This window comes from Phytophthora sojae, assembly GCF_000149755.1.
Source record: "Phytophthora sojae unplaced genomic scaffold PHYSOscaffold_5, whole genome shotgun sequence".
Lineage (NCBI taxonomy): Eukaryota > Oomycota > Peronosporomycetes > Peronosporales > Peronosporaceae > Phytophthora > Phytophthora sojae.
In genome coordinates, this window is record NW_009258119.1 from 3,069,020 (window position 1) to 3,081,585 (window position 12,566).

At 53.9% G+C, this 12,566-nt stretch overlaps 4 protein-coding genes across 4 annotated transcripts; 3 read left to right on the forward strand and 1 right to left on the reverse strand.

Annotated features, from left to right (window-relative positions):
• Nucleotides 1-1,090: 1,090 nt before the first annotated feature.
• On the forward strand, nucleotides 1,091-3,537 carry PHYSODRAFT_333541 (hypothetical protein; the record flags this gene model as incomplete). The annotated part of the gene is made up of 5 exons (XM_009530725.1): nucleotides 1,091-1,306; nucleotides 1,384-1,821; nucleotides 1,851-2,172; nucleotides 2,729-3,058; nucleotides 3,188-3,537. The coding sequence occupies 5 exons, from the start codon at nucleotides 1,091-1,093 to the stop codon at nucleotides 3,535-3,537; spliced, it is 1,656 nt and encodes a 551-aa protein (XP_009529020.1).
• A 2,874-nt stretch (nucleotides 3,538-6,411) lies between these two features.
• Nucleotides 6,412-7,629, forward strand: PHYSODRAFT_509650 (hypothetical protein; the record flags this gene model as incomplete). The annotated part of the gene is made up of 2 exons (XM_009530726.1): nucleotides 6,412-6,534; nucleotides 6,610-7,629. 2 exons carry the CDS (start codon nucleotides 6,412-6,414, stop codon nucleotides 7,627-7,629), a joined length of 1,143 nt encoding a protein of 380 aa, XP_009529021.1.
• Nucleotides 7,630-8,743: 1,114 nt separating this feature from the next.
• PHYSODRAFT_509900 (hypothetical protein) lies at nucleotides 8,744-9,961 on the reverse strand (the record flags this gene model as incomplete). Its single annotated transcript, XM_009530727.1, has 2 exons — nucleotides 8,744-9,763; nucleotides 9,839-9,961. The coding sequence occupies 2 exons, from the start codon at nucleotides 9,959-9,961 to the stop codon at nucleotides 8,744-8,746; spliced, it is 1,143 nt and encodes a 380-aa protein (XP_009529022.1).
• A 1,943-nt stretch (nucleotides 9,962-11,904) lies between these two features.
• On the forward strand, nucleotides 11,905-12,321 carry PHYSODRAFT_505631 (hypothetical protein; the record flags this gene model as incomplete). The annotated part of the gene is made up of 1 exon (XM_009530728.1): nucleotides 11,905-12,321. A coding segment is annotated over one exon (417 nt), but the record flags the coding sequence as incomplete, so codon positions are not given.
• Between the last annotated feature and the right edge of the window lie 245 nt (nucleotides 12,322-12,566).

The window sequence follows — 12,566 nt, forward strand, 5'->3', positions numbered from 1 at the left end:
GCTTTGCCATATTTAGCGTCTAAAATGGTCGGCAAAATAACTGCAAAGCACAATATGAGCATTTATAGATCCTTTTATTTTTGTTGCGGTTATTGCTGGGAGCACTTGGGCCGAGCACTGCATCAACCCCGCTTACCGAGCATTCATTAACACATCCTATATATGCACTTCGTAATTGGGCATCCCATGACGGTATCGCCCCACGACTGCGCAAGTAGATCAATAATAAATGTCGCGTTATTAAACAATGCTCTCTCTAGTTTCTAGAAGAAACTTTCATCCGACAAATAATGTATTCGTAAGAAAATACTTTGAATGACAACCATACAAGTCTCAAGTCCGCTCCTCTTTTACTGGAGAGCCAGCATAGCGTGTACTTTCCGATTATGACGTAGCTGCACAACACTCGTAGCGACAACAAAAAGCAGTGGTGTCAATGCAGCCTCCACGTAAGCACCACTACAGTACTTATTAATCTGAACCCCTTTCCTAGGTTTCACACTACACTACGACTGCATGCTCCTACATTTATGGGGCTGATGCGTGGCGAGGCCAGCCCTGCAAAGCACTTTCAAGGTAGTGTCCATGCTTACTCGTGCTCCACGTGCAGTACACTGTTGTTGCCGTTGCAGCTCGCTCACGGCGATAAATTTAGGATAGTTCGTTGGCACGAACGAGCTGAGGCGGTGCCTGCTTCTGTCAAAACATGTGCTGCAGCGTTGCATTAATTTAGAATATTCAATGTTGGTTCGGTGTACAACGTTGCTGCTGCGTTTCTTGGTGTTGTAAGGCTACAGTCCGTACTATGGCGCCCAGAGGCACAGCGTCTCAAAAGGTGTCTTTCTTATGCCGGCGTCGAGTTGAACGGGCGGCGACATATGCACACAGTAAGCGCATCGGCTCAGCCTTCTTCAACCCTTACCAGATCCTCGAATTACGTATTTACATCCCTGGCCGAAGGAGCAGCACGAACCAGTCAACGGCAGCTAACTTTAGCAGTCGGCAGTGGGCATTCCTAGTCCTCACTTTCGAATTTGCCTCAAGTGAAGCACATCAAGACAGCCACGGAGCCACAAACCAAGCTCCATTCATGAAGCTCATCTCCGCAGCGTTCGCGACGTTCGCTCTCATTGCGGCTACTGTTAATGGCTCGCCCATGGTGCGCCAAGAAGCTGAGGGCAACCCAGCTCAGCAGCAGCAGAAAAGCAGCAGCAGCACGTGCAGCCTCACTGGTACCTACAAGAAGGGCACGGACATTTCGTCCTGCAACACCGTTACTATCGGAAACCTCAACGTCCCTGCTGGTGTGACGCTGGATCTGAGCAGGGCCAAGAACGGAGCTACCATTCAGTTTACGGGCACCACCACTTTCGGAACGCTCAGTGGAACGGACCGCTCGTGACGCTTAGTGGAACCGACCTCACGGTTAAGGGCAACGGCAAGCTTGACGGCCAAGGTGCTTGGTACTGGAAGCAGGGCCAGTCGATCACCCGCCCGGTTTTCTTCCAGGTGCACAAGGTCATCCACTCGACGCTGTCGGGCTTCACCATCCAGAAAATGCCCTACCGCACGTTCAGTATTGTGGACTCGCTGTACACGACGCTTACTGGTCTCACGCTGGACTCGAGGGCTGGCAACGGTATCGCCACGAACACGGACGGCTTTGACCTGAGCTGCAACGACCACATCACGATCACGGGCAACAAGATCTACAACCAGGACGACTTCCTGGCCATGCAGTCCAGCACCAACACTATCTTCAGCAACAACTACTGCTACGGCAGCCACGGTATCTCCGTCGGATCGCTTGGTGGCAACTCGGTCGACAAGACAACTGTCTGACTGTGCAGGGCAACCACATCCAGGACAGCGACAACGGTCTCCGCATCAAGACTATCATCGGCCTCAAGGGTCTCGTTTCCGACGTGAAGTTCATTAACAACCACCTGTCGAACGTCCGCTACGGCGTCGTCGTGCACTCGGACTACAGCAAGCAGAGGGGAGGCTACACTGGTGCAGTCACCAGCCAGGCGCAGATTACGGGCGTGACGGTGTCTGGCCTCACGGGTACTGCTACGAACCTGTACGACATCGTGGTGAACCCTAAGGCCGTTTCTGCTTGGAAGTTCTCGGGTATCCAAGTGAATGCGGCCGCCAAGGGCAAGGTGAACGGTGCGCCTAACAGTGTCGCCATTTAGAAGCGCATTATATCCGCCACGTACAGTGGCGGCCCTGCAGTCTACCAGAAGACTGACAATTGAGTAATTACACCAGACCAAATAGAACATTCGATGTTGATTAAAGTTATTGTGCTTCTTAGCCCAACATACTCATAATGAAACTCCAAAACCCGTGTATGTGTCGCTACAAGACCCCAAATCAGCGTCGGATTCATAGGCATAGTACTGTAGACCAGTATGATGAGGTGCGGTAAAAACGCAAGCAGCATCCAATTCGGCATGGTGGTAGATTTTTAAATGGGTCTTATGCAGAACAGGTCTTGGATTGGTCAGATAGTACTTTTTCTATGATCTCGTGATTGGATCACATTCGCATCGGAAGACGCAAAAGACTACATTACGAAAGTTGTCAAGCCTCAGCGCAGTGGCTGCCATGGCGCTGGCAAGCATCCCCGAGATGCCAGCTTCTCGGTGATGTCGAGCCTTCCAGACCTAACGGTCCAGCACGTCATGCAGTGAGCTCCCTCCCCACCTGCCGGCAACCACAGCGAGCTTTGTGAGCTGGGGGATGCAGGTGCAGCAGCAGCAGCAGCCTGCGATGCGCTACGGGAAAGCGCGCACGACCTCCGCGGACTTGCCATCGGAGAAGTCGCCGCTGGGCACGAGACGGCGGCTGCGTTTCAAGGAGAAGGAGAACGCGGGCATGCCCGCTGTGCATCGCCGCCGACGACGACTGGCCGCGCATCTTGTGATCAAGAGCTCTACGCGCGGCGGAGCGCATCTCGAGGTGCTGATGCCTGTGGGCGATGCCAGCGCTGTGATGGGGTACATGCTACGAGACCCTCGGAAAGACAACGACAAGAACATGCTGCTATCTGGTATGGCGTGCTGCCTGGACACCTCAAGAACACTGAACGTAAGTGTGCTCCGAATTCGCCATCGTTCTTGATCAAACGTGTGACTAACTGGGAAAACGTCATGTCTGAATTCCCCTGTCTTGCTTTTAGGCGCTGAGGACACGAAGCACACCGATGGCATCCTTTCCCCGCCGCGCGGACTTGATCAGATGAGCACCGGCCCGCTGACTTTCTCACAGAACGTGTACCTGAAGGACTACGTGCTCGACATTGTGCTGACCAAGTCCAAGCACAAGAATCCCAAGCGTACGACGGTCGTGGAGCTGGAGGCGCCAGGCTTCCGTCACCGCCGTGGGCCTGGACGGCACCGCAGCCTCACAAAATACGCTGACCAGGGCAAGATCTCGGTCCACACTTGCCGCGGGCTCTCGGTCGTGCCGCGCTCGCCACTTTTCCCATACAAGTTGCCTGATTCAAAGAGTAAGACTTGGAAGCGCTAGGACGGTAGGTACTGCAGGCGAGACAGACAGACCATTAGGAAAGGACTCAAGTCTGCGTACTACGTACTTTCATGTCGATTCGAATACAATTGCTTCGAACACTGTATTGCTGCGAGGTTATACAATGTGTTATGCGTCCTTGGCATTACTGGCCCAGCTTCTTCAGCAACGTTGCGCACTTCGGCTACGGTACTTTACTACGCCCCAAGCAAAGCAACTGGGTATCCCAGTTACTGGGTGTACACCTTGTGTGCTTTGTGTTGTTTCCCACAATTTTCTTTTCTTACATTCTACACCTTTTCAGCTTCAAAACTGCAAATTGTAAGTTCAATTTTGCAAAAGGTAAGTTCAAAACTGCACGAGCAGAGACCAGGCTAGCTTCGTACTTGTATACACAGCTCATTGGTTGGCACGCTGCACAGCTAGCCAATAGACAAATTGTACTCTATAATCGTATACAATGATAGATATCATTCAGTTTGTAATATACATTTATGGAGTATTGTTGTTTTGATCTTACCTTTTGCTGTTTTGAACTTACAATTTGCAGTTTTGAAGTTGAAAAGGTGTAGTACATCTTACCAACGTAGAAGAATGTCCAGCATGCAAGGTTACCGCTAGTGCGTTTTGCTGTGGGTAGAAACTCGGAAGAGATAGATGCAGATACCGGTACATGCACTAACTTACAGTTAGAAATTACTAGCAGTGATAGTGATACATCGGAGAATGCTACTGCACTGTGCAGTCTGCACATGTCTGCTCATTCGAGTAACCAGTCATATAGACCACCTTTATCTACAACATACTTAGTAGGACACATATCTAGGTAGTTGAACGGAGCATGGAGATGGATCGTCGTGCCATGTTCCACTGCTGTGGTTGTTTGGTTCAGGTCTACGGATTCGGTCTCACAATCAGCATGTTCAAATTCTAGACCTGATCTGCATAAGAACCAAAATAAAGGCAACCGGCATGGTGACGGATCAAGAAAACCGACCGAAGCTCTCAACCTCAGTGATTCGAAGGCCCCTGAGGTGGGCACTCGCCAGCGGCTGATACTTCAGAACGCGAGCTCGCCCAGAAACTTGAATGTAGCGTGGATTACATGCGTGGGTGTACGCGAGAGTGTTCCGATGAAAGACAAGCGTGTGCGGCTGATACTTGAAGTCGACCGTCTCAGCGAGGCATTTGAGCACCTAGATATACAGGATATCATGACGCGCCACTAAATGTTTCGTTCACCTTTCGAAGGCGGAAGCGTGCGAACCAACAAGCGGTCCGACTGTGGACACAACAAAAGGCTTCGTATACCAAGTGCGGAGCGAATATCTCTACTCGACACTGCACCTAGGTCCAGAACCACAGGTATAGTTCTCACGACGCCGTGTGTCCTGTACGCAGGACGTCAACGTCCCATGAAGAGCGACGACACGAATGCAGCGCAAGATACTTCGTAGATTAATTATGAGGCGACGGTAAATTAATCTAGAAAATGGCGACTAAAACGAACATGCAGCAAGTGCACGATACACATGTAAAGCGCTTTTGAACGGCGATAAGACGTGCGTTCATGCGACGGTGGTGCTGACCGCTGCGTCGCCGCCTTCGCGGAGACCGGCATCGTCCCGGCGGAGAATTGGCGGCAGACAAACTGGGTACTTGTGGGCGACATGTGGACATTGAACAAACGTGTCCAAAGCCGAGTGCGGCTTTCCACCCTCGGCAACGCGCATCTCGAGCGCTGATTGAGATACCGGTAGCGAGCTGGAAGAGCATTTAACAGCACCGGCCGACCTTCACCCAGGCCTATCGAATAGTACACGTACACCCAAAGAGCATGCCTGCAGTTTTGCCTGGGGACGAAAAGAAGATTGGAGTTCATAAACCTCCACATATTAATACCATATCTATCGCGCCATCGAAAGCTAGGACTTTGCAAATCAGACATGGAGCGCGCTCGCGTCGACGACGACACAAAAACCAACAAGCGCGTGCGTGCGTACGTGCGTGTGCGTGCGAGAGCAGCGGTATGAGAGCGCAGTGTACATGTATGTACAGTATTGAAACGAGCGCGTCTGAGGTTTTAGGTCTCGAAAGATCGATTCAAAGCAAGATGTCGACTCAGAGAGCACAGACGGCAGTGCACACAAGTGTTTTTTGTAGCACTTGTGCTCCGCCCTCATACTACGCGCGCGTACTGGTACTGCAAATAATAACTGCACAGTAATCACTCCACGAGTCTCGAAGTTATGTCTTGCTGTCGAGCACTCTTCTCTTGCGGGATTCTCGCTGCCATCAGGCCCTGATTCAGCGCATCCAGCTGGTGGATTCGGTGAAAACACTTGCTGCAGACGGAGACGGGACGTCGACTAATTGACAGCACGACCTTGGTCTCTGTGACCTGCGCAGACACGAGATGTACCGGTTCAACGCTGGAGCTGGCTGCGCCGAGGCGAGGCGGACCTCGATTTGCAGCCTTGTGGACTTGGGCCTCCGCGGTGCAGTGCAGAAGACTGGGTCCACGCTGGCGTTGGTCCGACTACAGTACTAGTACATGTAACGGGTCAAAGGCGCGCGTTGCGTCCGATTGAGCTGGGGAGACGGCGGCCTTGGCCAGGTGGCGGTGCGCTCCTGACATAGGGCGCGCCTGATGTCAGGCCGAGCCTTGACATGTTTGAAGCGTTCGAACACCACAGCGAACTAACGGTCCCCGACTCACAGTAAATGCCACAGTGCCCCAAGGCCGCTCTCATAGCGCCCGATTTCGTTGACCAGTGGCCACTCACTCTTGCTCACTTTCCATTTTGCACCGGGTGCAGCAAGCAACCAAGCCAGCCACCGACCGCAAACAAGTCTCTTCATCCTCTCCGCATCATGAAGTTCTTCACCACTGCGCTCGCTGTGTTCGCGCTGGTCGCCACGACCGCCAACGGCTCGCCCATGCTCCGCATGGAGGCCGAGGGCAAGAAGGGCAAGTCCAAGACCACCGCCCCCGTGGTGGAGGCCGACGACGACTACACGCAACAGCAGGACCCGACTCAGCAGGACGACCCGACCCAGCAGACCCAGCAGCAGTCGCCCACGACCAAGACGAGCAGCGGCTGCCACCTCACGGGCACCTACAAGAAGGGCACCAACATCGCGTCGTGCAGCTCCATCGTGGTGGACTCGCTGACGGTCCCCGCCGGCGTGACGCTGGACCTGAGCGCCGCCAAGACGGGCGCCACCATCGAGTTCGTGGGCACCACGACGTTCGGCACGCTCAAGTGGGAGGGCCCGCTGGTGCGCGTGAGCGGCAGTGACCTGACGGTCAAGGGATCGGGCACGCTGGACGGCAACGGCGCCTGGTACTGGAAGCAGGGCCAGTCGATCACGCGCCCCGTGTTCTTCAAGCTGCAGAACGTCATCGGCTCGACGGTGTCGGGCTTCACGATCAAGAACATGCCGTTCCGCACGTTCAGCATCGTGACGTCCAAGGACACGACGCTGAGCGGCCTGACCATCGACAACCGCGCCGGCAACGGCATCGCCAAGAACACGGACGGCTTCGACCTGACCAAGAACGACCACGTCACGATCACGGGCAACACGATCTACAACCAGGACGACTGCCTGGCCATGCAGTCGAGCACCAACACGGTCTTCAGCAACAACTACTGCTGCGGCGGCCACGGCATCTCCATCGGCTCGCTGGGCGGCAACGCCGTGGACCAGTCCACGACGGTGCAGGGTCTGACCGTGCAGGACAACCAGATCGTCAACAGCGACAACGGCATCCGCATCAAGACCATCATCGGCCTCAAGGGCCTCGTGTCCGACGTCAAGTACGTGCAGAACACGCTGACGAACGTCAAGAACGGCATCGTGCTGCACTCGGACTACAGCAAGGCCAAGGGCGGCTACACGGGCTCCCCCACGAGCCAGGTGACGATCAAGGGCGTGACGGTGTCCGGTCTCAAGGGCACGGCCACCAACCTGTACGACATCGTGGCGAACCCGAAGGTGGTGTCTGGCCTGGACTTCTCGGGCGTGACGGTGAGCGCGTCGGTCAAGGGCAAGCTGGCTGGTGTGCCCAACAGCCTGAGCGTGTAGAGTCTGCAGACGGTCTGAAGTGAAGTGTTAAGCAGTACTAGTAGTTGGTTGTGTTTCTGTGGCCAGTCGAAGGCTGATTTGGTAAATTGAATGGAAGTCCATTGAGATAGACTACCTAGGTTTTACTTCTGCGGAGCGCACTGCAATACAATCCACTGTTGACAGGTGACTTAGACACTATGAAGCTAATGTCGATGGATCTTCGTGCTTTATCGTGCACTTGCTACTGTAGTCGTTTAGTCGCCATTTGCTAGATTAAAGTCGCCTCATAATTAATCTACGGCGTATCTTGCATCAAGCGCTGCTGCATTCGTGTCGTCGCTCTTCATGGGTCGTTAGACGGTCAGCCGCGCCGGGCGTCCTGCGTACAACGCACGCGGTAGCGTGAGAGGAACAGTTACAGCGCATTGAAGTCGATGCATGTAGTTTTGTTTTAACACGCTTCCGGGAGAATTGGGATGGTTCGGTGTCGAATTGAGATGCATATACATTTATTCGCTGCAGTAGATAAACGAAACATTTTGCTGCGTCCACTCTCGGGCCGCTTGGTAGTTCCACGCCTCCGCTTTGGAACGTAAAGTGGCCTTCTATTTGAGCTTAATTAACTGATCTATAGAAGCCTGATAAAGCATTCAGCGGCGCGTCATGAGTTATATACTTCAAAGTATATGGTAAGTGTACGTGCTCAAATGCCTCGCTGAGACGGTCGAGCTCATAGACACCGCATAAGCTGTCTCCCATCGCCATACTCGCCGCGAACATCCGCGGATGTAATCCATGCTTTCAAGTTTCTGGGCGGATTCGCGTTCTGAAGTATCAGCCGCTGGCGAGTGCCCACCTCAGGGGCCATTGAGGTTGACACCGTCACATGCCTTGATTGTTTCGGCCGGTTTTCTTGATCCGTCACCATTGACCCCATGGCGTTGGCAGAAGACTACGGCGCCCATCGACAAACCGTCTACGTGGTATTGCAGTCAGCACCACAGAAGTAAAACCTAGGTAGTCTATCTCAATGGACTTCCATTCAATTTACCAAATCAGCCTTCGACTGGCCACAGAAACACAACCAACTACTAGTACTGCTTAACACTTCACTTCAGACCGTCTGCAGACTCTACACGCTCAGGCTGTTGGGCACACCAGCCAGCTTGCCCTTGACCGACGCGCTCACCGTCACGCCCGAGAAGTCCAGGCCAGACACCACCTTCGGGTTCGCCACGATGTCGTACAGGTTGGTGGCCGTGCCCTTGAGACCGGACACCGTCACGCCCTTGATCGTCACCTGGCTCGTGGGGGAGCCCGTGTAGCCGCCCTTGGCCTTGCTGTAGTCCGAGTGCAGCACGATGCCGTTCTTGACGTTCGTCAGCGTGTTCTGCACGTACTTGACGTCGGACACGAGGCCCTTGAGGCCGATGATGGTCTTGATGCGGATGCCGTTGTCGCTGTTGACGATCTGGTTGTCCTGCACGGTCAGACCCTGCACCGTCGTGGACTGGTCCACGGCGTTGCCGCCCAGCGAGCCGATGGAGATGCCGTGGCCGCCGCAGCAGTAGTTGTTGCTGAAGACCGTGTTGGTGCTCGACTGCATGGCCAGGCAGTCGTCCTGGTTGTAGATCGTGTTGCCCGTGATCGTGACGTGGTCGTTCTTGGTCAGGTCGAAGCCGTCCGTGTTCTTGGCGATGCCGTTGCCGGCGCGGTTGTCGATGGTCAGGCCGCTCAGCGTCGTGTCCTTGGACGTCACGATGCTGAACGTGCGGAACGGCATGTTCTTGATCGTGAAGCCCGACACCGTCGAGCCGATGACGTTCTGCAGCTTGAAGAACACGGGGCGCGTGATCGACTGGCCCTGCTTCCAGTACCAGGCGCCGTTGCCGTCCAGCGTGCCCGATCCCTTGACCGTCAGGTCACTGCCGCTCACGCGCACCAGCGGGCCCTCCCACTTGAGCGTGCCGAACGTCGTGGTGCCCACGAACTCGATGGTGGCGCCCGTCTTGGCGGCGCTCAGGTCCAGCGTCACGCCGGCGGGGACCGTCAGCGAGTCCACCACGATGGAGCTGCACGACGCGATGTTGGTGCCCTTCTTGTAGGTGCCCGTGAGGTGGCAGCCGCTGCTCGTCTTGGTCGTGGGCGACTGCTGCTGGGTCTGCTGGGTCGGGTCGTCCTGCTGAGTCGGGTCCTGCTGTTGCGTGTAGTCGTCGTCGGCCTCCACCACGGGGGCGGTGGTCTTGGACTTGCCCTTCTTGCCCTCGGCCTCCATGCGGAGCATGGGCGAGCCGTTGGCGGTCGTGGCGACCAGCGCGAACACAGCGAGCGCAGTGGTGAAGAACTTCATGATGCGGAGAGGATGAAGAGACTTGTTTGCGGTCGGTGGCTGGCTTGGTTGCTTGCTGCACCCGGTGCAAAATGGAAAGTGAGCAAGAGTGAGTGGCCACTGGTCAACGAAATCGGGCGCTATGAGAGCGGCCTTGGGGCACTGTGGCATTCACTGTGAGTCGGGGACCGTTAGTTCGCTGTGGTGTTCGAACGCTTCAAACATGTCAAGGCTCGGCCTGACATCAGGCGCGCCCTATGTCAGGAGCGCTCCAGCAGCTGAGCCGGTCGACCACCGTCTCCCCAGCTCAATTGGACGCAACGCGCGCCTTTGAACGCAACGCGAGCGGTGACCCATTATGTCGACCGCACCAGGTTGCACGGTGCAACTTGCATCGCAGTGGGCCAAGCCCACAAGGTTGCAAATCGAGGTGAACCGCGCAGCCAGCGTGTGAAACTCGGAGATTCGCAGCAAGTGTTTTCGCCGAATCTAGCTGCTGGGCGCGCTGCTGCGTCCTTGTGGCGGCGAGAATCCCGCAAGAGCAGGACGAGCTCGTAGCAAACCTCTGCAGTATTTTAGCACATGTACAGCTAAAATACTGGACTTCGCACACGGCAGTTCATCATCTCCGGCGAGCTGCGAGCCCATTTTTCCCAGCTAAACGCGTTACATGTACATGTACTGTATTAAATGCTTTGGATTTCAATACGCGCAGCCACGCACGGCGTTGTTTTTGGCGTTGTCGACGCGAACGCACCCCACCCCACCTCTGATTTGCAAACTCCCAGCGCTCAACCACTCGACATTCGCTAGGCGACGGGAGTTGCTGATGAACGTCACCGGCGGTGATTTTGTTAATAGTTCCAGGGTTCGCTCTTCTCAAAGCTCTCAAGTACTGTAAGCCACGCGGGTTTGCTCTCATGTACGTTTGACTGAATTCGCGTAAGCTTACTGTAGAATATATATTATACTTAGTAGTGTATTGTTAGGAAAAGCTTTGGGCTCGATGCCTCGATCATTGTGGAAAGCCGCAGCCGCTTCAACAACTGGTATATTTGTCCAATACTGTACCGTACTGTATCTACAGTACTGTACACCTCGCTTGCAAGGGCTCCAGCCAGTAGAGTCGACTGTCTTCAGCCTATTCCTCGGTACCGTACCATTAATAAGTAGGGCGTTGCCGGTTGTCTCAGAGGCAACGGCGAGCCAGTATCGTCAAAGTATCATCGCTCGTCCTGTCGTCGGCAGCTGTGAACGTGCTGCTTCATCGCGCGCTTGCTAGTCGTTTAGTCGCCATTTTCAGGATTAAAATCGCCTCAGAATTAATCTCCAGTGCATCGAGCGATGAATCTGCGCTCGTGCCGTTGCTCTTCTTGCGTCGTTAGAGGATCTGCCGAGCCGGACGGACTGCATTTAACACGCACAACGTCAACAGGTACAGTACTGCACAGCGTCTGCAGGAAGTTTGAGTCTTGCTGTATAGTTTACCAATACCGTACCTACTTCAAGACGTACTTCCGGGAGAAGTCGGGTTGTTACCTGGGTGCGGTGTCGAATAGAGACAGGTTGGGCATTCCGTTTTGGAGTCGATAAGAGGTAACACTTTGTTGCGTCTACATCGGATCGCTTGTTGTCGGATCCGTTTCAAAACCTGGAAAGTATAGAATCCTGTCTCTTACATGTAGGTATCCTGGGCAGAATGTATAGCTTGTAGGCACGTTCACGGATGTCGACGATGCGTGGAAGAAACGCGTGCACCAGCCAGTTCATCTTCTTACACCATGCTCCATTGGTGATGGATCAAGAAAGTTGGCCGAAGCAATCACGCACAGGAGTGTTCTGTACCGATGCAGGCTGTGATTGAAGCAACACTGATATCCATGTCGACGGACCTACACTAGGCTCGTAGTGTTGCCCGACAGCAACACTGATCGTTTCCCACAAATAGTTTACCTGTATCTCTCGTAGCAGGTTTCCGGGCACTGTGTGCATCACGCAAGGCACCCCCGATTTCGAAATCGCTTCAGTTGAGAATTGTGGAGCTCACTGGGGGCTATATCCAGCAGCATGTCGTGGGACTGGGCCGAATCTGGTTTATCCTGACCACAGTATGTTTCGCTACTCTGTGGACGCAACGAAATCGAGTCGTTTTTGAAGATGAAGAAACATCAGAGTCAAGTGTTGCGGAATTTCAAGTCGCCGGTACACGCCAGATACAGGCAGTAGCAAGACACGAGAGCCGAGATCCTAAAACGGCAGACAACGGTGCTGCGTTACAGCTGTGTTTGGATAGTTCTCTGAGTATGCCGACAAATCCGTCCAGGCAGACATTTCGACAAGCAGCCCCAGGCCTTTGCTGGAAGCAATCAAAACCAATCTAGGACTTTAATAATATGAACTATTAATAAATAAAGTATCTTCTACTATTGTGCTTTGCAATGATTTTGGCAATATGAGGCGATATTTGCTGTATTTATAGCGACCACCTGCTAGATTTACGATAAATCGAGGTGCATAGTTGGGTGGAAGCCTAGAATTACGCTAAAAGCGCCACAATTGCACTTTTGAAAGTGCAATTGTGGCTGTGCAGCTGCAATTCTGTCGGTTTTTATCCACAAGCACCTAC